Source organism: Tetrapisispora phaffii, chromosome 8 (assembly GCF_000236905.1).
Source record: "Tetrapisispora phaffii CBS 4417 chromosome 8, complete genome".
NCBI lineage: Eukaryota > Fungi > Ascomycota > Saccharomycetes > Saccharomycetales > Saccharomycetaceae > Tetrapisispora > Tetrapisispora phaffii.
In genome coordinates, this window is record NC_016527.1 from 664,567 (window position 1) to 691,253 (window position 26,687).

Below are 26,687 nucleotides of genomic sequence, written 5' to 3' on the forward strand. Positions count from 1 at the left end.
TGGATGGCTTTATTTTCAATCGATCAAACGAGATCTTTTATTACTGGAAAGTATAGGTGAACTTTGTGTGACCGGAGTTGGTTGAGTGATGGCAGTAGCAATATTGTTCGAATCGCGTCTTTTGTTTGGTGAAATAGATGAGGAACGTGAATTTGTTGCGCATGTATTGGCATTAGCAAAATTCATGTTTGTTTTAGTGGAGTTTAAACTGTTTACATTGACATTGCCCCAATACAGTTCATTGGCCCTGATCAATTCATAATAACTTAACAGGCCACTATACCAGATAATTCTCTCATTGTTCAGTTCCTCGAAATTTTCTGTAAGACACTTTAAATGTCTCAAAGCTTCGTAGATATTATATGAAGGGTTTAACTTTAAAACTGTTGATATTAGATAGGCAATCATATTATAATCGTTCCCATCTTGTGATATGATTAATGCTTTTTCCCGTTGATTATACGTTTTCAATATTGTTAATAAATCGTTGAATGTTTTAAATCGATTAATGTCCGAATCATTGAACTCATTAGAGCCATAATAGTACGAAACATCCCCATATAATATACTAGAAAGATTAACTTTATCTGGAATTGGAGATAAGTATCTATTAATGCTGTTATCATCAGTATTATTGTTCATTTTACCATTAACCCGTTGTTCAATATCATTTACTAGATATGATATTATATCTTGTAATTTTTGAGTGTGATGCCTTTTGAACGCCTGAACATCGTCACTATAAGAATATTGGAATTGTTGTCCTGCAACAGAATCTAGTGTATCCAGATTTATAATACATAAGTTATTTGCGATGTTTTTTAGCAATTCATTATCATTGTTATAAATCGTAGCAATGAAATCGTTAATTGATATACCGGTAGTGAATAAATATCTAATATTGTTCTCAGTGATTAAATTTGGATTATGTAAAAGTGAACTTACTGAACTGAAAAAAACTTGATTATCAAGTCGATCTAAACAGACTTGTTGCTGTGATAAATGATAGTTTTCATTGAAATCCATACTACAATTGAACTAGATCAGTCTTGTACAGATGTTGTATAGAAATGAAAGACAAATAAAACAAATAAAACAAAAACAGGTCCCAATTAGAAAAACCTAACTACCACCTCTAAAAAATTTTTTTCAAAATATTTCATATTTCTTATATAGAAAAGTATATAAAAATATAATATTGTGACTTTAGCAATTGACACTTAAACCATTGTTTGTGTGAACCATGAAGCAAACATACCATTATGTTAATGTCTTGCTCTCACTCTCTCAATATCTTAATAGAAATAAAATGAAAATGTCGATGAGCTGAACATTTTTGAAATAAAAATTTTTCACGATTCTTTTTTTTGGTCAATTCCAACTGTTACTTTTCAATTTTTCTCGAGACGTCCGCGCGACCGGTGCGCATCCTCTTTTTATGAAATATGTAATTTCGAAAATAAATTAACGAAAACGCGACTGTTTTTGATCTCTATTGCGGCGTTGTACGGGGATTTCTGTCTGCAATGACATTTCTTTGCGATGAGAATTAATGAATCCAGACGCGTAAAGGGCATCATACTCAATTTATTGACCACTTCACCAATTGACTTTGATGGTAAGTTGAACCTTCCAAGAACTCAATTGCTGACGTTTTCTACAGGGTCATTGTGCATTAGTGCGCAATGACCTGCTGGAGAGGTTGGCGGGAGCAGATCTGGAGAGGACATTGCTTCGAAGAATTTTGATAACATTCTCGAGGAACGCAATGCGTTACTTGATATTTACGAGAACGAATTATAAGGCTGAGCTGTGATTACGTTGTTTTGCTGTCGATTACCGTTGTTAATAGAATTATTAGCAGTAACGCAACTGTTCGTCTTCGATTGTCGATTCCAAATAACAGTAAATATGATATGCGTGTTTTTCAGATACAGCTATTTCTTGCGCACCCATGGTAATATGTCTGTTAGGAACAAGCAGCGAAGAACCACAACAGTAACATTCCCTTGTGGCATATATAAAAACGTCCAGCTTAATTGTGACTAGCAAGGTGTCTTTCCTATCCCGAAGCATCAGGCCATTGCCTTACCTTGAGACTAACAAGTTTGGACATATTAGTAAGCTGTATGGTTGGTTAATTGATCATAATTAACAACAGTAATTCTAATATCGTTCCGCTATCTCGAGTCCCATGCTTTACTTCACGCAGCTGAAATCATTAAATGTTGTAACTCAACCCTAGTAAAGTCGATTAAGTCAACAAGTGCGTATATACGGATTAAGTATCACCGATTGAATTAAAGGTTAAGGCTACTTATAATCGTTTAGAATGAATAATATAACAGAAATTCGAGCGGTAATTAAAGATCAGCAAGGGCTAAAAGAGTTGTTTAGGTGTGTTTCGGTTCGATTATAGTAACAGTACTATAATGAACGACATATGAGTAACATAAAATGCTGAGCTCAGACATATGACAACATTTTTGTTATAATATGAGGTTACTAGCGCCTAGCGGGACAAGTACTTGGTTTAACTTGCCTATGTGTTAATTATAACTACTTGTTATAACTTATATAATCATATAGTAATATAATCTAGGTTATTTGCTGGTCCTTCTATTACATTATAATTTCCCGATTCTCGAAACTACTCTGATCCTAAAGCATATAAAATAGATTGCAATTTATACTATTAGTTTTGATAATATTTTAATGATGGTCCTCTCTATGTGTGGGGAAACAAGCATTGAGACAGTGAGCGGTTCAATGTTATTGGCCTTGACTGGGTGGCTAAGTTATCTGTCAAAATTATTGTAGAGAGAACTAAATATTTATACACTTTGAGTTCGGAAACAACTTATCACTCACTAATTGGAAAGAACTTCTTGAACAATCTTCCAAAGGATAGATGAAAACTTTTCACTTCAATATACATGGCTACGTGATAAACACTGATGTGCAATACAGTACTAATGATCTTTGGAGAATGTCTGAATATATGCACGCGTTCATTCAACGATCAGATAAACTCATTGCTCAATAGTTGAATTCATTACTTTAATATATTAATAGTTGTTAAATTATATACTATATAATTAGATTAATCTCTCTAGTCTCTTGGACCTGGATCAATGAATTATTAGCTATTGATTACCGGGGTTTATATATACATCATATTTCAATCTACCGTTCTGTCCAACGAGACGACGTCGTCGAATTGAACACGTACGGCAGACTGATGGTTCTACAGTACTATTTATGCATTAGAAATTACGCTATTACATTCTTGTAGGCAGTATTGTTTCAGTTTTACAACAATAGTCTCGTATAGAGGTAATATCTGGTATCGTATATTCAGTTATACGTCCAGTGACATTTCCAACTGTCAGAATTATTGTAGTGTATGTGACAGAACTAAGAGTTTATGACACTTTGAGTCCAGAACTAATAGATCACTTACTAATGGAAAGAAGGTCTAGAACAATCTTTCAAGTGGTAGGTGAAAATTTCTCACTACAATGTAAATGGCTACGTGATAAACACAGATGTACAATACAGCACTAAAGAGCCTAGGAGGATGAATGAACACGTACGCATGTTCATTCAACTGTCAGATTAACTCATATATAAGGAGGGCATCTAACTCTATATAGAATAGTTTAATTACACTAATAAAAGATCAATCGATTATTTAACTATAAAGAAGATGGACTATACTAGAGCAACTGAAGTGGCTAATGACACTAACTTAGATGTTGGAACTACCCAACATAAGCGTGTTACTCCACACCAACAGTTAGAACTAGCCCACATAAGCTTGTTTCTTCACAAATACATCATAGGTACCCTAACTTCTGTTATAAATCCAAGATTCTTGACAATATCAGACTCCTGACAGTTAGGGTTTCTTGATAACATTACGTCCTATAAAATTTGTGACATAATGCGAGGTTATATCATTACAATACAACCATTAAGTCGCTTCAGTAGCTCAGTCGGAAGAGCGTCAGTCTCATAATCTGAAGGTCGAGAGTTCGAACCTCCCCTGGAGCAATCTTTTTTTTTACAGCTTCTGCAGTTAAGGAATAATGATATTACACAATAGATTTATAGAATGATCATTGTTTTACTTATTTATGAACTATTTTTTTTAGCTTATATATTAATCTAACAAAGCTATATTTAGGACATAAAAAAACTAAGTTATTGTGCATTATTATTTAATCTCCTTTTAAGTGAATCTACCTCCATTTTTAATCTTTGAACTTCAAGTTCATATAGCCTTTCATTGTTTTGTAAATAAAGAATATAGTCTACTGCTTTTTCGAGTATCATGCTTTTGTTTAGTCTTGGTGTTTCCCCTCCAGTGATATCGTTCATTTGAGCAAACTGAATATTATTCAAATTATCCTGGCTTACGTTATCTTCATTGTACTCATCAGCTACAAACGATGTTTGTTCACTTGCTACCCATGGAATAATTTGTTGAAGTTGCGTTATCTTTGTATTTATATTATTACGGTATCGTTTTTCTATTTTATTATGGGCTTCTTTCTGATGATCTGTTAATTTTTTTCTTGCATATTTTCTTTTCTCTGTATTCTCCCTAATGGCAGAAATTTGTTGAATATTATTATTGTCGTTGTTGTTATTGTTATTATTGCTATCGTTATGATTGTTCATATTTTCTAGATACTTTTGGCTAATCTCGTAGTTAACTAATGGAAATGCAGGTAACCCAGGAGAAAATGGCTGGGGTTCGTTTTCTCTCTTTATCCTAGGATTAAGATCATTGTTCAGCGATGAAGCAAATTCTTCAATATTGTTATAGTTATTTGAATTTTGATAGAAACTATTCGCATTCATTCTATTGAACATTCTATTTGAATTATTATTATTGCTGTTGCTTTCCCCATTTTTAACCCCTTTTGGAGTAGAATTCTTAGATGAATTGCTCGAGACGTCTGGGGATAATATATTTTCTAAAGGTTCAAACCATGATCCAGAAGAAGAATTAAATGAAGAAGAATCTACAACATTTACTGACTTCAAATTCCCACTGGGTACATTATTACTACTTTGAGTTTTTCTTATACGGTTTTCATCAATAGTGCCATTATTATTAATGTCTTGGGTATTGAACTTTGTATTGGTTAAATCAGTTTCTGAGTTTGACAACATCCATTCATCAAACGTTAGTATTGGATCTCCATTTGAAACTTTATCTTCACTATTATTAGCATTGCTGTGTATTGGCATTGTCCTCACTCTGAATGTTTTTTTGAAATTTGCACAGTCCCTCGTAGACCAAATTTTTTGAAAATAAGAGTATCAAAGTTATTGTAATATCTGCGATGTTAACTTGACTCGACTAGTAATCTAATATACTTATGTACGTTCGTTAGATAGTGATATTGTATCGTTCATTTTATTGAAATTCTTATATTTAAAATCACAAACATTGCATTTTACCTTTTAACATATTGTGAATATTTCATTTGAATATAAAATTTTCCACTTTTTCAAGGATATATAGTTAAAGCCTTAAAATATTTATATACATTTACGTAAATATTACGAATTACAAAAGGTAAAAGGTTGATACAAATAAATGTTTATTTAAGTATTTACTTTTATGTATCATCATAATACAAACAGATTTCAAACAGTTGATACACATCAAGAAACTGTGATGGAGAATAGAGCTTAACTTAGGTATGCCAATAAACTTTGATGCATAAGCTTGAAATTGATAGAATGCACATTGAAACAATAGAAGAAAACAATAACAATGGCCCATTTTACAGATGACGTTGTTGGAAATGTTGAAAATTTTCATGAAGATTTCATTTCTTCTTTGGATGATGAGTCATTGATCCGTTATGTTGAGGAGCTATCTCAAGAGAACATCAGACCAGCTGGATCACAGCATTTAGATGATCTACTCATAGATGACAAAATAAAAAATGTCACTAATTTAAATTTTAGTGAGAAGAATAAAATTGCTAAGGTTGAGGAACAAGTTCATTCCGATGATCGTAGCTCTAATTCAAATATAGTGAAGACAGCTCATTATGGCCGGGGACAATATTTTAGAGATAAAGAATTTAAGCAACTTCAACAAGATCAAAAATTAGTTCAGGAAAACCAAGATAAAATTAAAATATTTAAAAATTGTGTCATATATATTAATGGATACACTGATCCAGATAGATTGGTTTTACATAAATTAATAGTGATCCATGGTGGTAAATTCCTTCATCATATGACATCTAAGGGAAGGGTTACTCATATTGTAGCGACTAATTTACCATTGAAGAAAAGGGTAGAGTTTGCTAAGTATAAAGTAATAACACCGGAGTGGATTTTAGATTCAGTAAAGGCTGAAGTACTGCAGCCATGGCAAGAATATTCTTTATTGGAAACAAACGATTATAGGCAACCAAAATTGGATCTAGCAAACCGAACTAATAAAAATGACAATTATTCAGAAATGAATATCGACTGTAATAGTCCTTTATTTGTTGAAAATTATTTTAAAAATTCCAGATTGCATCATTTATCACTCTGGAAAAGTGATTTGAGAGATCAATTTTTGAAGAAATATAGAGATAATAAAATTTTACAGCGTTCTATACCTAAACAAAATGATCAGTTGACTATTCTTCATATTGATTTTGATTCTTTTTTTGCTAGTGTGGCTACATTAGTTGCTATAAGAGATAGAAATCTTAACATTAATTTAAAAAAAGATGCTATTTTAGTTTGCCACGGTTCTAATAATTCAGATATAGCCAGTTGTAATTATGTTGCAAGAAATTTGGGCATTAAAAATGGAATGTGGGTTTCTCATGCAAAAAAGTTGTGTCCACCAGGAACTGTCTTGACCTGTTTACCTTATAATTTTCAAGAGTTTGAAGCTGCTTCTAAAATTTTATATAATTGCTTAAATAATTCTGGCTTATTTGATATGGTACTTCCTGTGTCTATTGATGAAGCAATATGTGTTATGGTCAATAGAAATTACAGTAAAAATGAAGTTGAAGATATCTGTAAAACAGTGAGGAGCAACATTGAAGCTGAGGCAAGAGGATGCAAGATTAGTATTGGGTGTGCAAATTCACTTGTATTGGCACGGTTGGCGTTGAAATTAGCCAAACCTGATGGATACCATATACTGGATCAAGATGAATTTAATAATAATTCTTCTAATTCAAATTTAAAATTTTGGTCTCAATTCAAAATAAATGACCTACCAGGTATTGGATATTCTATTGTTCAGAAATTGAGTGATTATTTTGGTCTTAAAAAAGGTGCAACAGTAGAGCAATTAATTAAAGTATCAACTATGGAAAAACTAAAACTATGTACTGGCTCTAAAGTTAGTTCTAAAATTAGTTTAGCAATTTCTGGTAAAGATGATGAAGAAAGCAGTAAACTTCTATTTCAGCCACTTGAACTTTTCCAAAGAAAGACACTTTCCATGGAGATAAATTGGGGTATTCGATTTGAGAATATTCAACAGGTTGATGTTTTTATTTCTAGATGTGTCGAATATCTACTGAAGAAGTTACAAGAATTACAAAAAAGTGTAGCTCAAATAACACTGAAAATAATGAAACGAGCAGCTGGTGCTATGGTTGATCCGCCAAAATATATGGGTATGGGAAAATGTGATGCTTTCAGTAGAAGTAGTAATTTTGGAATAGGTGCAACAGACCATGGAACAATTTCTACTGAATTAAAAAATTTATTCAGGACACTTAGTTGCCCTCCTAAAGAGCTGCGTGGTGTATCTATCCAATTTACTAAACTTACCGATTTGGCGGAAAACATAAACCAATATAAATTACCTTTCAAGAAAGTTATTTCACTACAGACAGTTAACAATCTTCCAAGTGATCTAAAATTAAAATTTGAAACTGAAATTAAAAGAAGAAACATTGAAATTAAACAGACGAATAAATCACCTTCATCAAAAGTATTGATACCAAAAAACGTACTCAAAAAGTACTCACCCACTAAACAAGAAGAAGATTTTTTGAAAGAATTGCCCACTCAAATACGAAATGAGGTTGCTAGCAATCTCATAATAGAAAAGAAGATAAAAGATTCTAAAGTTGAAGATTTGCATTTAATGGTCCAAACAAAGAAAAACCTAATAGAAAATAGTAAAGATCATTTTCAAGGGAATAATAGTATTTTCCAACCAATTAGTTTTCAAGGTCAAACTTCCTTTAAGAAGATATGCAAATTAGTACGAGAGTGGGTATCTACAACATTACTTGAAAAGGGACCACATAAAAGAGATACTAAATTGTTTAAAAAATATCTTTTAAAATTATCCAATTCCAATCGTCTTTTTCTTATTTTACAATTGATTAAGTTAGTTTCACAAATATTGACTCTGAATCGCATTAAAGCTAATGGCATTGATGGATCAATTAATGTCGGGTTTATGGAATGGGAGAAAATATTACTTAAAGAAATGATTCCCATTCTCAATAAAAGTGGGAACTCTTTTCAATCAAAACAAAAACTGGAGTTTGAGTTTGATATATAATAACTATATAAATTAATTTAAATTGGTAAAGCAACTTACTAAACAAATGATTATTTCATTATCAATTTTGTCTAGGCTTCTACGTAATAAAGAAAAACTAAAATTCATAAACTCATTTATATTTATATATTATAAATTGAGAAGTTAACAAAATTAAAATACGCTAAATTAAAGAATTTAATTCAGAAGTTTAAGCAGTGGTAACTCTCATGGTGTTAGAGTGACCTTCACCAGCCTTGAAACCTTGAACGGTAACAATAACATCACCGTCAGCTAAGACACCGAATTCCTTGGCGACTTTAACACCGAAGTTTAATCTAGATTCAACATCTTCAGTCCAGTCAGCAACTTCTGGCTTAGAGTAGACGAATGGGTAGACACCTCTGTATAAGTGAGAGAATCTAGCAGCTCTTTCGTTTCTGGTAACTAAGATAATTGGACAGTCTGGTCTGTATTTAGATAATAATCTAGCAGTGGTACCAGAAGTAGATAAGACAATGATAGCCTTAGCATTTTGTTCGAAAACAGCGGCAACAGCAGAAGCAGCAACAGTTTCAGTAGTAGAAGTTGGCTTTGGAGTTAAGTTTCTGATATCATCGTAGTTTGGTAAGTAAGCAGTAGCGTTTTCGGCCATTAAAGCGGTTTGAGCCATAGTGGTAACAGCGTTAATTGGGTAGTTACCCTTGGCGGTTTCACCGGATAACATAACACAATCAGCACCATCTAAGACAGCGTTACCAACATCGGAGACTTCAGCTCTGGTTGGTCTTGGGTTGTAGGTCATAGATTCTAACATTTGGGTGGCACAGACAACTGGCTTACCGGCTAAGTTACATTTAGCGATTAATCTTTTTTGGACAGCTAAGACTTCTGGAGCTGGGATTTCAATACCTAAATCACCTCTAGCAACCATAACACCGTCAGTAACCTTTAAGATTTCGTCGAAGTTGTTAACACCTTGTTGGTTTTCAATCTTAACAATGATCTTAATGTCCTTACCATCTTCACCTAAGACGGATCTGATGTGTAAGACATCTTCAGCAGTTCTGATGAAAGAAGCGAAGATCATGTGGACACCGTTTTTGACACCGAATCTTAAATCAGCGGTATCTTTTTCAGATAAAGCTGGTAAATCGACATCGGTACCTGGTAAGTTAACACCCTTGTGGGAACAGATCTTACCGGCGTTTAAGGATTTGACCTTTAAGTTTTTGTCATCAATAACTTCTAAAACTTCGAAAGATAAGACACCGTCATCGACGTAGATAACTCTACCCTTGGAGATAACCTTGGTAATGTTTTTGTAGTCGACGAACATGACTTTGTCGTCACAAGCCTTGGCGAATTTGTCATCAGTGGAGAAGATCATTTCGTGGTTTGGTGGGATTGGGTAGTCAACTTCGTTGATGGTGGTACCGGTTCTGATTTCTGGACCCTTGGTGTCTAAAGCAATAGCTAATGGTCTACCTGGGTATAATTCTTCAGATTTTCTAGCATTGTCAATGACAGATTGGTGGTATTCGTAAGAACCATGGGAGAAGTTCATTCTAACGATGTTTAAACCAGCCTTTCTTAAAGCAACCAAAGCTTCTGGGCTGTTGGTCTTTGGACCGATGGTACCGATGATGGAGGTTCTTCTGACGTTCTTACCGGTGTCAGTAGATAATTGAGTTAATCTTTCTAATCTGGAAGCCATTTTTACTATTGTATGAGTGTTTGTTGGACTCTGATTGTCTTATAAAAGGAAACAAAGAGAAACAAGAAGTAATTTTTAATAAACCCAAAATGAAAATAAATTTTTAACAAGAAGAATTGTAAAATGGAGTTAAGATGAAAAGGAGACTTAACGAGACCAACATGTAATTGGAAAGAATTGTAGAATTTATATCGAGATAAATTACTAACTTATTTATATATAATTGTTATAACATTAAAAAAAATTTTCGTTGAAATTATGAAATGCCAGTAATTAACTGAAAATTTTTGTTTTACTGTTTGGAAATTTCAGCATTTGAAATAACACATTGTCGATTAGAGAAAGGGTTAAAGACTCCCATTAACGACCACATAACAAGAATCCTCACTGAGAAATTTATTAAGTTGAGAGATAAAAAAAGAAAACTGCTTTCTTCTTACCTTAATAAAGTAGTGTGTCCTAATTACAACGAATTGAGCGTACTGCCTGTAATTGAAGATGTACATAGTCGAGTCTAAGCTAGCTGAACCACTTTGACTGAAGTACTGAAAGCTAAAACCTACGTAAAGAAATGCACTACTATGCATGATACAGCTCTGCTACTAATCGAAAACTTGAAATACAATCACGAGCGACAACAACTTTCTCAGTCTCATTCATTGTCTTGATGATACAAAATTTAACTTCCAAGAATCTCTCTCTGTGTCAATTGATACACATGTAACGGAAGAGTTGTATTATACACTTGTAGCTAAGCCATTCTTCTTCCTTAACAAGTGACTAGCCTTACGGTTATATGTAGTTGTTCTTGATCTAATAAATCACTCTGTAGACAGACCTATTTGATTCAGCAGAATAATGTATTGATACTCAAGCTAAGTGAAGACTACTACTACCACTACTTCCTAGCTCAAACAGTTACTTCTGTATTAATATCGTCTTGTTTGACTGTCGAGAGGTTATAAAATATCTGATATTCTCTTGTGACGTTCTTGCAACAACTGGTATATGCATGCACTTACCAGTTAGACCATCAATTAATCTACTCATCTCGAAGTGGTATAATGATACTTGTTAATTTATGAATTATGCACTTACGAAATGAATTTTAGCAGGTTCTTGTAAATGTGAGAAAAAAGAAACGCTCAAGGGTTCTTCAACAGAGAAACGCGCTGGGAAGTGTATAATATCATGTCTCGATATGCGCTTACGAATCCATCAATCTCTTTACGTTTTTACGTTCCCGGTTTCGTGTTCGGTCTAGTTTCGGGTATTTGTCAGTTTTGTCAGTGAGACGCTCGTAGAACATCTTGGATTCCTCTATTTTGGCGGTTTGTGGAATATTTCGGAAGTTGTCTAACGTCTGCTCGTGTGGATGGTGCAGCTCTGGCTGTTCATTTAGTGGATGCCGGTCTGTTTGCTAATGGCTGGGTTTATTAGCAGTTGCAGTGGCATAGATTTTGATGTAACCTAATATTGAAAATATGTATATTTCTCCACTTAATGACAATGACGGTGGTTTAATCATAATGGTAGTGTCACAATATTTCGTTATATATATTTTGAGGTGTCAGTAAAGATTATGTTTTACAATGTGTATGCTAACATGATGAATAATATGTAAATATATATACTATCTACCGGTTGGGGAACAAGCGATTGATAAATTAAGGGATGGAGACGAGTATCCACGGTTTATAGTAACCAGTCTATGAACCTTTCCCAGCGATTTGTGGGTAATATTCTGTTTTCATCCAACTCGCATGTCTTGGTTTCGATCTCGTCTAATCCTGTGATCACATCGATGTCTTCTACAGAATAAGCAAGTTTCATTAGTGGATAGTCATTCTTGAAGTGGTTGTAAACTTTATGACCGACATATAGAGCCAAAAAAATAGGTAGAGTAATGTATGCAGCAATGAAGTCTGAAACATTCCAAAATTTAGGAATGAAAGTCTGATAACCATTAGTTATGGTGATGATACTGACAACGGTTAAAGACCAAAGAATTAAGTAAGGTTGTCCCCACGTTTTGAATGGCATTCTGTCGTAGAGGTTGTTGTAAAATATAGCTTTACGGAATCTTAAATATGCAATACATGCACAGATCCAACCCAAAAATCCAGAAATAGTGCTGATGTTAGAGAGCCATGTGAACACTCTAGCAGCAGACGATGATGCGTTCAAGTACGCTAAACAGGAAATCAAAGTAGAAAGAATGACAGCCATATATGGAACCCCGTATTTGTTGATACGACCAAAGATTTTTGGAGCAGTACCATTTTGTGCCATTGTGAAAAGGGATCTAGAACTGGCAAACATAAACGCATTACCAGATGACCAAGCACTAGTTAAAATGCACGCATTGATGATGTGTGGCAATACCTCAATTCCAGCATTTTGAATCCCAATAACGAATGGAGATGAACCGGCACCTGGGGTGTTATTGGACAAGGCAGAAGCTAGTACTGGGTCATTCCAAGCAACGATGACACCGATAGCCAAAGTACCTAAAATGTAAAAGAACATTAATCTGTAAATAAATCTCTTGGAAGCTTTAGCGATGTTTCTTCTTTGATCGGAACATTCAGAGGAAGTTAAGGCAACTAATTCAGGTCCTAAAATGAATGCAAACGCACCTTTAATAATACCACTATAAATATCTAGGAAATTTCCCAAGGATCCGTCAGTGACATGATGGGCAAAGGCACCTGGATTTTTCCAATAACGGAACCCTAGTCTGTCGTGCGAGGGACCACCACCCCAGAATAAGATGAATGAAAGGATAATTAAACCCATTATGCATAGAATTTTAATACTGGCGAACCAAAATTCAGTCTCACCAAAATATTTCACTGAAGACATATTTAATAGGAAAATGATTGCTAGAAATATCGTGATCCATGCTGCTTTCGGTACAGCAAGCGTCCAGTATTCTACCACTCCTGCTGCAGCAGTACATTCAGCCGCGACCAATATTACATAACAATAAAAATAATTCCAACCAGTTGCGAAAGCTAGAGATTCGTCAACATATCTTTTAACTAAATGCGTGACAGATCCCGCGGAATCATGTCCGTCACCAGGCAAATAGCAGACCATCTCCCCTACAGCATTCATAATAGGATAAATTACACTAGATATTATACAATATGCAATAAATAAACCTGCAGGACCACAAGTATGTAAAGTTGAAGATGTACCAACAAATAACCCTGTGCCAATACAACCTCCAAGGGCAATTAACTGAACATGTCTAGATTTCAGGCCTTGTTTCAGTGTATTAGTATAGTCTTCTTCGAGACTATTTGTAGAAGTGTCAGAAGAAACAGTTAACACTTTATTCAGCCCGGAATCTTTTTTATTAAATCTATCGTCAAGACTATCATCTAAGTTCATTTGTTGCGCTTCCATATCACCTAATTCCTTTAATTCATTTTTGCTTGAAGGAATATCCTCCAATTCGTAATTGTACGTTACTTGACCACGATTATTAGCCATGGTGTTTGTTTGTTTTATCTGAAAGTTGTTATTCCAAACTATTTTGACAATTCGTGAACTTTTTGTTTCTTTTGAATATATTCTTAAATGTTGCTAGTGTCCTAAGCTTCAAGAAAATAATACAAATAATAAAAACAAGAATCCTATCCAGTATACAATTGTTGAAGTATCATTAACCAAATGCTTGTTGAAATGATTAATATATCGTCTTATTTATATAATTTATTTCTATACCATTAGAACCAAAAATACATAGAAGTTCAGGTTCATATCAAATATGTCATTTATGTAAAATTAAAGTCACTTTGTTGAAAATCACAAAATCATTCTTAAGTATCTGAAACAAGTCTTCAAGCTGTTGTTGATGTTGTTCGTTAGAGTAAGAATGGTAGAACATTCAAAAAATGAATATATCATTTTGAGTTAATTGCTTTCTACATTAATCAAAGAAGAGCTCCTACGCATCGTACTCAAATTTATCTTACCTTCTGAAACTAGTCCATTCTCCCTAATAAGTACCAACCATATCATCCACATATCAATAAGATACTGTCTGTTTAACAGTTTTCAGATATCATGAAATCAGAAAACCCATATAGATAGGTATATCGCTAAACTAGATAGGAACAGATAGGAGACTTGACATATTTGATACGCTAATTCTGTTATCAATATTTTTCTTATCCACTCCACCCGACCCGACCCCCCTCCCTTCTCCTTCCAAGCCTCTACGGTGAGAACATAGCAATTACGTTTTTTCCCGAAAATGTTTGTTCTAATCAAAAGGCTTTACCAATCTTTAATTGATTGCATGGCTCATGACTCCGAAGAAAGAATGTGGGCATATGTTTTCTTTTCTGTTCTTTTCTTTTTTTTGCCCGTTTCCACTCGAAGATTATGGATGTTCTCGAGGATTTCGAAAACGAAAAACAATGACGAATCCGAAGATGGAATTAGCGACACGTCGGGATTCAATTCGCAGAGCAACTGGGAGGGGTGTAATATTATTTATTATACGGAGGGAACAGATGGACAGAGAAGGCAACCGCGCTATTCTTGATGTCTGTTTTATGTATTCCACCCCTAATTGTCCTGTTGTGGAGATAATTCAGTTTGGCACTAAACGTACAGAAGCAGCAGAACCTCACTCATTGATTGAGAGACGTGCACGCAATATCGATTGCTATATGATGTACCTTTGGCGATCGTTAACCCCGACGGTCTTACCCAGTGTGGCAGAGGGGGAAGGTGGGGTATTGTCCTGGCGACGGTCACGTTAAACTTCATAATGTGACATGTCCGATAAACTGACGCCGGGAAGGGGGAGTCGAGACAAGTGGGGTAAGCAGCTGATTGCCGGCGCGTCACAGAGTTAATTCGGTATTGAGTCACACATGCTTCACATGACTTGTTGTGCGTGTGTTATTCAGCATTGCTAGCTAAAATGATCCTAGAGAACCTGCTCCAAGTGGATTACTACTCAGACTCTCTCTATCCCGGGATTGCGGGCCCGGCGTAGAGAGAATTTGAAATATTATATGTCACAAAGATTTGTGGTAGGGCTATTGTCGTTGCTTTATTGCAGCATTTCGAATCGAGAAAAGGATTTGCACGAGCTGTTTCTTTGCACGTGACTTACACGTGATTGTTTGAAAAATAAAAATTTAACAAAAAAAATATTGACACAAAAACAAAAATAAAAATGAGCTATGATACAAAAAAAATAACCGCCAAAGGATTTGGAATAAACAGATACACACCCACATATAGATATACGCAGTTCTAGGAATATAGGAACTATTTCACGTTATTAGATGACTACAGATGAGAGTAAGCAGCTTTCAGACTTTATTGGGCTGTCTAGCGGCTTAGATACCGAGGAGTTACTGGATGCTTTGCAAGAGTACTGTTCAAGAGATAATATAATACAAAAGGAATCAGATATTATTAAGATCATAAATAAGTTTGAAAATGACCCCTCCTTATTGACAAGACACTTATCTACTATTATCAAATCTTTAGTGGAGCTGGTGTTGCCATCTGGTGTGGATGCTGATGGTGATTCGTTAGATCTAATTGTCACAATCGGTAATGTTTATTATGAGCTTTATAAAATTGTTTCAACTAGAAATCTTGGGAACTATTTACCAACAGAAATTTCAAATTTGGCAGAAATAATAAACTTATACCAAATTAATAGAGAAAATTTGATTACGGGTCATGTCCCATATTCTTGGAAACTAGATTTTTTCTTGTTGAGTTGGTTGAATGTATTAGTGGAATCTCCATTTAGGTTCACAAATGATAAAGTCATATTGGCTTTGATGATGCAGGATGGGTTCCATGAATCAGAGTCCATTCTGAGATTTGATATTATAAACTTGAAATCAAAAGTAACGGCAAATCTGATTATTAAGAATATCGATTTGTTTGATAAATCATTATTAATTGGGAATTTTACCTTATTAGATTTCTTCCTTAAGAAATTAATAATATTGCCAACTAATAAGATTTTATCATTGATATCAGCATTTAAAAATGATATAATTGATTTGACAATCTTTTTATTAAATTTACAAGTTGATAATGAAAATGAACTCAATAGGAGAAAATTATTGAAAATATTCAGTAAATTATTCAAATTAAATTACTATTTAAATAATGGAGAACTTTTAATAAGAATAATAAAAAAATTTGAAAGAATAATGTTTGATTTGAAATTACTTAATAGTGGTGATTTTAGGTATACGCTTTCAAATAAATATTCAAATGTAATACATTTTTTGAATTATGAAATTAAAAATACAAAAATGGTTAACCAAATAATTAATGGAAAAATAAACAAAACAGTTAAAATGTTAGACAGTCTCGAATTAATAGATACAGATATCCTTCATTTGACTTTGTTATTTATCGCCGACAACATCAGTATTATTTTAACCAATAATATAGTTGACATTGATTTTTTATTCAGTAAAATATTTATCAAGACTATAAATTTCCAGAAACTGGAAATAAATAATAATAATACCATTATTGTTGGGGGCAATAATATTAAAGATGCAACAAATTTCATCCTTTGGTCGATATTAAGATCAAATTCAAAAATAATAACAAAAAAGACAATCGATTTGATATTCATTCATTTGTTGACGTCTTCACTATATGATAATGAATTAATTATTAGAAAATCTTCAAATGCTGCATTGCAAGAATTGTTAGGAAGATTCAATAAACACCTAGATCTTGATAGTTCCAGAATAATGAGAATTATAGAACTTCCCATTACAAATCTTAATGTTAACTATGAAGAAAATACAGTAAAACTTTATAAAAATATATTTGATGAGGACATTAGCAGGCACTATTGGTATAAAATTTTGGAGTGGATGGTATCGTTTAATATATCAAAAAAAATAAAGATTTTAAAGACCTTTCTGTTAAATCTGAATTTAATAAACAATTTTATAAGTTTATCAAATTACAATAATACGTATGAAAAAAATATCTATCATCGAATAATTCAAGAAAAACATAATTATGATTTGGAAAGATTACTATTTTTATTGATTAATTATTACTCGAAGTTGGAACACAATACCACACATAAAGAAAACCTTTTAACGCAGATTAATAAAATATTCCACGATTTATCAGATACCCTTGAATTAAAAAAATATAGTGCCAATTCACCTTTCATATCGTTCCGTGTATTATCGATATTAGAATATTTTAAATTTATGATTGAACTAACTTTATCGAATATAAATAATTCATCATCATATCCTATAAGCTTTCAATTGAAAATGGATGACATTTCACTTATTATCAAAATATTGCAAACGATAAATGATTCTTCTATGTTTTTTGACGATATAAAGTTAAAAGTTAATTATATTGTTTCCAAAATTGAAAAGGGTAGTCAAATTTATAAAGATACAGAAACTGAAGAATACTTTTGGTCTAATTTTGAAAAATTACTGTTTTATAATAACGCTTTTGCATCCTTCTCTCTGCCATATCTGCATTATAAATATTTTTTACAATTATTTTTAAAATGTTTGCAAAAACTTAACTGCAACTCAAAATCAATTATTTTACATTCACTAACGCCATTATTTTCTGAACGTTATTTTGAACTTAATACTATAAGTGATCAAATATTGTTAAAAAGAATAATTATTAATTTATTGAATGATTATACTATTACTGAACAAGGTGATATCGGTCGATTAGTTAGGACCAGCTCCATAAAGTTAATTGAATGTAATTTTTCCCTGTTTTTTGAGCACGCAGATTCTAATGAAGCAGGTGAACTACAAAAAACTCTAATTAGTAATTGTTTAAGGTTACTTGGTGAACCGCAATTAGAAATCAAACAATTAGCATTTAAAGTATTGAAGAAGAAGTTTGGTTACACAAAAGAAACTACTAATTCAATAGATTTTGATATTTTGCTGTTTCAGCATAAACAGTTCGAAGGAAAATCTAGGGCTTTTTGGGAAGGTTTTTTAATGACGTCAGGTGCAATCCACACAACAGATATTCAGTTAAAATCTTCAGTTGATTCCTTCATATACTATTACTCAACTTATTTGGAAACTGGTAACCGTAAAAAAGGTATCACAAAACTTGAGTTATGTAATGAATTATTTAGGATAATCCCCAATGCTAGTAAAATTATTGAAAGTAAAAAGGAATCTTGTGTAGATCCTCTTACTGGTTCTGTAGGTCAGGATATTTTAAAAATCACCACATCATATCTGTACTTTTGGAGTAGAGTACTAGAATCATCGTTAGAAATACCAAGGGAATTCAATTACGCTGGAGCCTATGGAAAATTATATAATCTACAAATATTAAAGGGAAGCAGCTTATTAAAGTCGATAACGATTAAAATATTACCATATTTTGTTATATCACACTCTTCGCATTTTGGAACAGATCTATCCAACTCATTTACTAAAACAGTTATACTTCGTCTTTTAAAATTAATTAATAGAGAAATAATGATTAAAAAAGACTCGCATATAAACGGATCGCCTACTTATAGAGCCTCTGTGGAAGGTTTGGCGAAGATATACATATATTTTAACAATTTTTCAAAACTTAGCTTATTGGAGCAAATCACAAATGATGTAGGAAAGTTTAATAAATTAGAAGAGAAAGAATTCCTTTGATATATGGATATTAAGAGATATTGTATTGGGAATATAATATTGATATATACATGTCTATAGTGTCACAATTATAGTTTCGATTGTAGAGGTGTCAAATTGGAAAGAAAGGATTTTAATTTTGTATCAAGTTTCTTGTCATCTGTATAATAATAACTATGATACGATGAAAAGTATAGCTCATTATCTTCATTCATCATTATCGATCTATAATTATTAGATCTAATATTTTCTTCAGTCAAAGGATATATTCCTTTGTTGCCAAATTCACCGAGGACAGTCGCTTCTGAAAATTCATTTTCCTTCTTTGAATTATTGGCATACAAATGGATCTTATCAAGGAATTTGATAGCTTCTTTAGGAATTTCATTGGATCTGAAAAACATTTCTATCTCATCCGGTAACTTCCAGCTTTTTTCGGCATCATTCAGATAAAGCGTATCACCTTCTAATATCAAATATTTCAATAGAAAATAATAGATAGTTTCAGTATCATTATTAGATAATGCCGTTTTGAATAGCGAAATATAGTTGCTGCATGATATTGTGTAATTTAGTTCATTATGGTATTTCTCTAAAAATCCTAAAAGAGTTTGAGAAGTTAATTTTGCGGATGGTCGTCTTTCTAACAGCTTAAATAAAATATTAAAACTGGTAGATTTTTCCATTCCTTTTAAATTAGTAGTCAATAAAAAGAGTTCATTTGATCTTAAATCAACTGATAAATAGTTTAATATGCTTAAAACATCTTGAAATTTCATTCCTGAACTTACCAGGTATGATAGCAGAGATTGCAAATATAAAACTTTCAAAGGAGTAGATAAAGTCGATGCTACTATATTTCTTGTAATATACTGGTTCCAAAATTCAATATTTTGGTCTCTATCATTAAAACATAATTGTAGAAACGTGTATTCGCCAGCACTATTAAAAGGGTTGATATTTCGATTATTTAAGTCTATCATAATTTTCTCTACTGAATCAGAACTCTGCAATATCTTCCAGTCAATAATCAAATTCTGAGAATTGTCCATTGAGTCAAATGAGACAATCTCCTTTTTCAGTTTAAAGGAACCTTTTTTTTCACATAAATCTAACAAGACAGACTTATCGTGATCATTAATATTTATAGACCATTTTTTCATGTATTTTAACAAAATGATACTTTCTTCTTCAGCATTTAATAACGTAAGCTTTTTAATTACATTTAAAAATATAGGTTCCAACAAATCTCTTTGATCAGCTGTAATCTTAAACTTTTCATGATAAATATAAAATTCCAAGTATTCCAATAATTTTGTTATTTCTGAAGTCTTATGATAAAAAGTTAAATTTGCATAATGAGTAAGAAATTCTGGTAGGTTTTTTTCCTTAAAATATCGTATTGTTTCATGAAGTAATAAAACTGATTCAGTATTACAAATGCAGGTTATGCAGTCTCTATAAAATCTATAATTATTTGAGATGCATCTGTCACTTATAATGGTATTATAAGTTTTTATCATTTTCAAAGAATATTTAGCTAAAGCCATTTTTGTTGTATAATCCACGTCTTTAGAGGCTAATTTTTTAAGCATTATAGAAAGTTCATTATAGAATTCAATTGGTAAGTATACAGATGTTCCTATTGAATTATTATTTCGAGTAACCCAGTTTATATCAGTCGCTTTTAACTTTGCAAGTAACCTAAAATATGAATCATTATGGTCAGAGGTCCTCAAGTGTTGTAATTTCTGCAGAACTTTAGGTATAAGTAACGTTATTGAGTCATTCTTAGCATGTTTAATCTTAGTTGACAAACAATTTTTTATCCAAATATCGGTATTCTTATCGACATTATTAATATTGATGTTTTGATTTATGTATGAGACAGGTGATGGTGCATTGTTTTTACTAATATTTAAAACTCTGTTTGTTATGCCGATAATATCTGAAGCAATATTAGTTTTATTTCGTATAACCATTTCCAAATTGATTGTTCAATGTTTGCTGTTTGATAATTTATTTGTTGTATTTGTATCAATTAAATATTTTAATTACTTATAAGTAGTTAATTTGGTGCAAGCTGAACAATTAGTTCTACCTTTTAATTATGAATACGTGAAAAGTGATCTTTTTGTTTCTTATAAGCACAGCAGCAGTATCGGTATATATTAAGTGGCTGGATAAAGAAGTTTCAATTATATTTCGATATAATATATTAATTAGTATTCATGAGACCAATCACTTGATTCATATATGACCATACACTGGCTGATACGCTGAGAAGTGAATAAATCATTTAAATTTGACTAATTCAGTAATTATATATCTATTCAAACGATATCAATTCTATTGTTTTCGAATGATTTTCGAGAAAGTATTTAACATTTGGAATACAAGTATTTATTCTAAGATAATTGTATTTCAATAGTAATTTAAAAGAAGATGATTCTAATTTTATATTTTTGTATTTATTTCTTACTTACTGTCCTCGAAGTTTCTGTAAAATACATTAATATAAATTAATATCATCTTTTGTAACAAAATATAAATATTGAAAACATTATCTTAAACTTTTTTATCCAAGCTAATCATTTGAGAAAACTAGTATTGGATATAAAGTTGATGAGTCTGTATATAACTTTCCTTACTTGATTTAATGATTGACCAAATAGGATAACATATAGTTAAACTAAGAAAGAGTAGACATCACATTTGTTATTCATATAACTGAAATAGGCAAACGTCACAATCCAAATTGGAACAGAAAACCACTCAATATGTTAAACATCCCTTTAGAAGATGAAATGGTTTCTGATCGTGACAGAAATCATTGGTATAAATACCAGGGTTTTCCAGTTATGTAAGATAATTCAAACGGTCTTAATTAACTTTGTAATTAGTATATTTTATATATTATTTATTTTATACAGATCCCCAAGGAGAATTATAATATATACTGACTCTAACAATGAAAAATCAATTAAAATCTATTATTCAACATTATTCATGTAACTGGAATAGACAAATGTCACAATATAAATTGGAACATAAAATCATTTGATATATTTAATATGTGTTTCGAAGTTAAGACCATATCATGATCGTTACAGAAGTCAGAGATATAAATACAAAAGGTTTTCTAACCATGTAATAAAATTCAAACTATCTTAATCAAGTTATACAATAATCATAGTTTATAATTTACTCATTATATATAGGTCCCTACAAAGAATGATAATGTAATACTGATTCTTAAACAATGAGTACTCAAGTAAAATCTAATAATGAGCAACTAGCAGAACGTTCTCTCTCCATTCTTGTTATATTTAGATATTATACAAGTTTTAGATGATTTCTATGAAGTAAATTCAGTTGGCGCGGGCTGGTAGCACTAAGCGAGATATTGTGAATGGTTATTACAGTGAAGAAATCTTTTTTATCAACCAAGATTTATAGGCTGTTTTGGTATCAAATATCGTATTTTCTTCTAATTTAACCGTTTTGGGCCTTTATCTAATAATCATGTTTCCCAGTTATCAATGTTCGATATATTCAACTCGTCTATGGAACTAAACTTTACATTCGCCTTTAACTAATAAAATAATAACAATTTTTATCGGTATCAAGTATCCTGAATAATCCACATTGCAACTAATCTGAAATTAAAAAAAAATTATCATTCCCTTCAAACAGGTGTTCTTAGTAATATGCAGACGAACTTGGCATATCTAAACCCAATTTTATTTCGTATTATTTCTATTGCCGACCCCCTTCAAGGAAAGAATTCCGTTTTGTTCTTTAACTATTGACACGTATCAATATGCATAATACTTCTGCAGACCATTCTTACAAAAACCCTAAGAGCAAATTATAAGTTCGATGCACAGGAAATTTCGTTACGATTAAAGTTTCGCGAATAGTTCAAATGAATCCCACACAATAATAAAAAGCTCTTTAATTATTGAAAGCTTAACCCACTCAACCCACTATCTTACAGAATAATAGAACTCTTTCAATTAACTGCAACCTAGTGCATATCCTTCATAACGAACTTATTATGACACTATTCCTAATATGTGCATCGAACAGTTCTCTGTAGAGATCTCTAAATAGGAAATCATATTAATTCCAATATTCGAAAAAGAATGCATAAATTGTATCTAATTTCTTTTTTGTACGAGTTTTCTCAGCCCTACCCACGTTTCTTATATTTTTATATTATTCCGATTTCGAATTGTTACCTAATAACCTAAAACGTCAGAGAAAGTCTTTGAAAAATGAAGTTCTCCAAGAAGGTCCCATGGGATTATTTACTTAAGAAATAATACCAAGAAGAAAAATAGTTACTGCTGCATGTCATTAAATAACGGTAGCACGTATTATTGTTTTCGTGGATGTTTGTGTCTGATTAATTTATTAATTCTCGGATAAACGCCATACTCTCTGAGAAACTATCTGAGAAAACACACACTATTACTAATTTACTTATTTATTTATCAGTTCTACGGCCTGAGGTCTATTAATTAACTTATGTTTTCTGCGGGCAATGCGGTGATCTTAATTGATTTTCGAACATCGTTGGCGGTTTTCTATGCGGACAACCGAACGAGATTGCTGTACGGCTTATTTGAACAGAAAAGGAACAGAATTACCCTGGAATTATAAAGAAAACTTCTCTTTGGGAGTATCAGTTTTCACCTACAAGGAACTCAGGTTTAGAGGGGCAAGCTGAGATAATTGTTGATTTTTCCTCAGAGGTTTGCTCTTTAATGTTCGTTTCTGTTCCCCGACATCTACTGTACTTGCAAGTTATCTTATTTCGTCAAACTATCAAATTGTCGTATGGTATTTCATAGATTCAATGCCAAGCATACGTTGTAAAAGGGAAAGAGCAAAAGTAAACGTATCAACTAAGTAACAATTTCCAGTAGTTTACAAGCTTTCTAATTGAAGTTTGGGGAGATGATGTTAGAGAACTTGTAGATTCTTTTATCCAATTAGTTGGACAGCTACAGTTATGCAAGAAGCATTTTAGGAGTTAGCCAGTCCATATCGCCTTCCATTTTCGGCCCCAAGTATGGCATGCCTGGACAGCATTACCTTCTCAAGAGAAGTTTTTAAGTTCTTATCATATTTTCTTTCTGGAAAGGATTTCCTCAGATGCAACAACATGGTTGTAAATGTAACTTGCCGCCTTTTCTGTATCGAGCTGATCAGAAGTATTAAGATGCAGATAGTCGTTAGTATCACAGCTGGCCATGTTTCTCTTAGATCGATATTTTCTATTGTTATAATGAAATAGATAATAGCGTGAAATTGTGATTCTAACAATAGAGTGGTTCCAAATTTCCTTTTCAAGATATACTGCGTCTTGTCGGAATTCTATTTGAAACATACAACAAGTTATTATTTGCCAGTATCTTACACAAACTGCCGTTCCAAATAGGAATGAAATACATGTCTTCAGTAGCAATGTATTTTTAGATCATCACTATCTCTGTTGCAACACAGTCGAGGTCACTTTCTTAAACTATCTATCTTATCTCTCCACCACCACCAGTGATCTCAACTTTGCAATATTCCCTCGTTATCGCGAACCGCTCATGCACACACCTGCGAAGCAAAGTCAATGAAAAAGAAAAGGAGCGTCTTCAAGATACACACACAAAAAAAAGAATGTATCGTCTATAAAAAATACAGATTTCCACCATCTTAGCTCAAACAATTGCAACCAAATACTATTAATTGCAACAACTAATTTTATAGATAGATGCTAATTTTGTATTGGGCAGATAAACTCAATTGGGTAGTTCTTAATATTTTCCCAATTAAGAAAAATCTTGAAATGTTGAAAATTTGAAAAAACTGTGAAAAAAAGAAATGAGATTTCTGATAATAATTGAAATATGAGACAAAGTAAACGGAATATAGGCAACTTTTGAAAGTGCAATTGCAACCAAAGAAGAAAAGCTATTATGTTAGTGCAGGGGAAGATGTGAAATCCACCAATTTGCATTCGTATTTCATTTTTTAATGTATCTAATATTTAAATTACTTATACCACCACAGTCAACTCTTGTAATAAAAAAGCATCCGTTAATTACTTACACATACGCACACAATTGTCATTTATATAATAGATACCCAGCTCCTCCTCCGGATAACAAATAAATCTAAACCAAATGAAATTGGCTTCCCGGAAGAGCGGTATCAGTATCACTATCGGGACTTTGGTTCTTGAGTGTTTCTTTGTTGAGCAGAGCAATCGAAAGAAAATGGACGTGAAAGCAGCAGGATATGCGATCTAAGTACGGCAAAGACCACTGCTTCTATAGCCCTCCAAATAGCCAAAAACTTGCAACACACAGCAAACGGCTACTATTACAGAGAGGTTCTGTTTATTCTGGACCACACACAGTAAGATAAGTAAGTGCATAAACAGAGATGGGACAGGTTCTCGAAACTAGCACAAGATATCGTCAACCTTACCACTGTCTCTGCGAGTGTGAGCTAAGCTAGCCTTGTAAAAAATTTATCGTTCGATTCCTTGTTCAAAATTATATTAGACCTAACCTAACTTGAGTGCAGACTAAATTTCCAGTGTTTACTGTAATAGGCATAAATGTTGATTTTGCAAAGGAAAAAAGAAAAGAAAAAAAATAGAGAGAAAAAAACAACCTGTAAACACAATGCACATCGAAATGTATAGACACTGACAAACGCATGCACGCACTCATGCGCCATCATTCTGTAAGCGCAGTTGCACTCATCTAAAATTAATGTTTTCTTCGGCTGTCACTGCCCCTTGTCTCTACTGTACGGGAAACATCTTGGAGAAAACCTGGTCCCACTGTCACTACATGTGCTGCAAGGGAGAAGGAGGGTAGCCATCGTTTTGTGAATGAGAAATTACTAGTTCCGTTGCTCACAGCGTTTGTTGGCAGGACCAATCAATCCAGCGGTGGTTATCAAATCGTAGCCGGGTTTTTCTTCACCGACACAAATGGTGTTCATTCAAGTGGGGCGTGCTGTCCACACCGAATCCTTACTAGTTCGGAGGCTTATTTGCTATTTCTAGCGTCTGCGCGCTATCACAGCAAAAATCAGTGTTGCTTTGTGCTCGCACTACTAAGTACCGTATCTTTATTACATGTCCAAAGAACTCTGCGCACACAAATACTTTTGTATCAGACACTTCCGTGAATGGAAACTCCGTAGGAAACACTGACCGGCGTGTTAAAAGATCCCGCAGACAACATACCATGCGTACTGGTCTTAAACAAGTATGGTCGATTTTACTGTGGGCTCTCAGTAATTTTGGATCAATACTGCATCAAGTAAACTAATACCAATTATCAAAGTTATCTCCGAGCGAATATGTAACAAAATACTTCACATATCCTTGACATCATGAAACTTTTGTACCTTGCGTTGCAGTTCAAGAGACAGTTGTAAGAGAAGAAGAAACGATGGACCAGCGACTACGACAAGATCAGTTTAGACATGCAATTGGTTTTAATAAACCGTTGGACCCAACCATTTTGCCCACTGCAAATTAAATATAGTATATCACTTACGATACGTTAATTGAGTAAAAGACACTGCTGCCACAGAGCTGCTACTGTCCTGCAAAGGCCTGGCACTGGCAGCAGATGTGAGATGATTTGATATTGTGCAGTTGCAATACCTTACAGCTTCCAGAAACAGTGGCCTATCTGTAACACGGTAGCACTGTAGCTTGGTATGCCAGCATTATTAAGAC

The 26,687-nt window shown here is 32.8% G+C and overlaps 8 protein-coding genes and 1 non-coding gene across 9 annotated transcripts; 4 read left to right on the forward strand and 5 right to left on the reverse strand.

The window, feature by feature from the left end:
- Positions 1-15: 15 nt before the first annotated feature.
- TPHA0H02810 (uncharacterized protein) lies at positions 16-1,026 on the reverse strand (the record flags this gene model as incomplete). The annotated part of the gene is made up of 1 exon (XM_003686870.1): positions 16-1,026. The coding sequence occupies one exon, from the start codon at positions 1,024-1,026 to the stop codon at positions 16-18; it is 1,011 nt and encodes a 336-aa protein (XP_003686918.1).
- A 2,957-nt stretch (positions 1,027-3,983) lies between these two features.
- TPHA0Htrna4M lies at positions 3,984-4,056 on the forward strand. The gene has a single exon. It is a non-coding gene; the product is annotated as a tRNA-Met (tRNA).
- A 150-nt stretch (positions 4,057-4,206) lies between these two features.
- On the reverse strand, positions 4,207-5,262 carry TYE7 (Tye7p; the record flags this gene model as incomplete). Its single annotated transcript, XM_003686871.1, has 1 exon — positions 4,207-5,262. The coding sequence occupies one exon, from the start codon at positions 5,260-5,262 to the stop codon at positions 4,207-4,209; it is 1,056 nt and encodes a 351-aa protein (XP_003686919.1).
- A 532-nt stretch (positions 5,263-5,794) lies between these two features.
- Positions 5,795-8,566, forward strand: REV1 (deoxycytidyl transferase; the record flags this gene model as incomplete). The annotated part of the gene is made up of 1 exon (XM_003686872.1): positions 5,795-8,566. One exon carries the CDS (start codon positions 5,795-5,797, stop codon positions 8,564-8,566), a length of 2,772 nt encoding a protein of 923 aa, XP_003686920.1.
- Positions 8,567-8,756: 190 nt separating this feature from the next.
- PYK2 (pyruvate kinase PYK2) lies at positions 8,757-10,262 on the reverse strand (the record flags this gene model as incomplete). Its single annotated transcript, XM_003686873.1, has 1 exon — positions 8,757-10,262. One exon carries the CDS (start codon positions 10,260-10,262, stop codon positions 8,757-8,759), a length of 1,506 nt encoding a protein of 501 aa, XP_003686921.1.
- Positions 10,263-11,957: 1,695 nt separating this feature from the next.
- PUT4 (proline permease PUT4) lies at positions 11,958-13,763 on the reverse strand (the record flags this gene model as incomplete). Its single annotated transcript, XM_003686874.1, has 1 exon — positions 11,958-13,763. The coding sequence occupies one exon, from the start codon at positions 13,761-13,763 to the stop codon at positions 11,958-11,960; it is 1,806 nt and encodes a 601-aa protein (XP_003686922.1).
- Positions 13,764-14,581: 818 nt separating this feature from the next.
- Positions 14,582-15,043, forward strand: TPHA0H02860 (uncharacterized protein; the record flags this gene model as incomplete). The annotated part of the gene is made up of 1 exon (XM_003686875.1): positions 14,582-15,043. One exon carries the CDS (start codon positions 14,582-14,584, stop codon positions 15,041-15,043), a length of 462 nt encoding a protein of 153 aa, XP_003686923.1.
- A 534-nt stretch (positions 15,044-15,577) lies between these two features.
- CIN1 (Cin1p) lies at positions 15,578-18,943 on the forward strand (the record flags this gene model as incomplete). The annotated part of the gene is made up of 1 exon (XM_003686876.1): positions 15,578-18,943. The coding sequence occupies one exon, from the start codon at positions 15,578-15,580 to the stop codon at positions 18,941-18,943; it is 3,366 nt and encodes a 1,121-aa protein (XP_003686924.1).
- A 68-nt stretch (positions 18,944-19,011) lies between these two features.
- Positions 19,012-20,904, reverse strand: MNE1 (Mne1p; the record flags this gene model as incomplete). Its single annotated transcript, XM_003686877.1, has 1 exon — positions 19,012-20,904. One exon carries the CDS (start codon positions 20,902-20,904, stop codon positions 19,012-19,014), a length of 1,893 nt encoding a protein of 630 aa, XP_003686925.1.
- Positions 20,905-26,687: the final 5,783 nt, after the last annotated feature.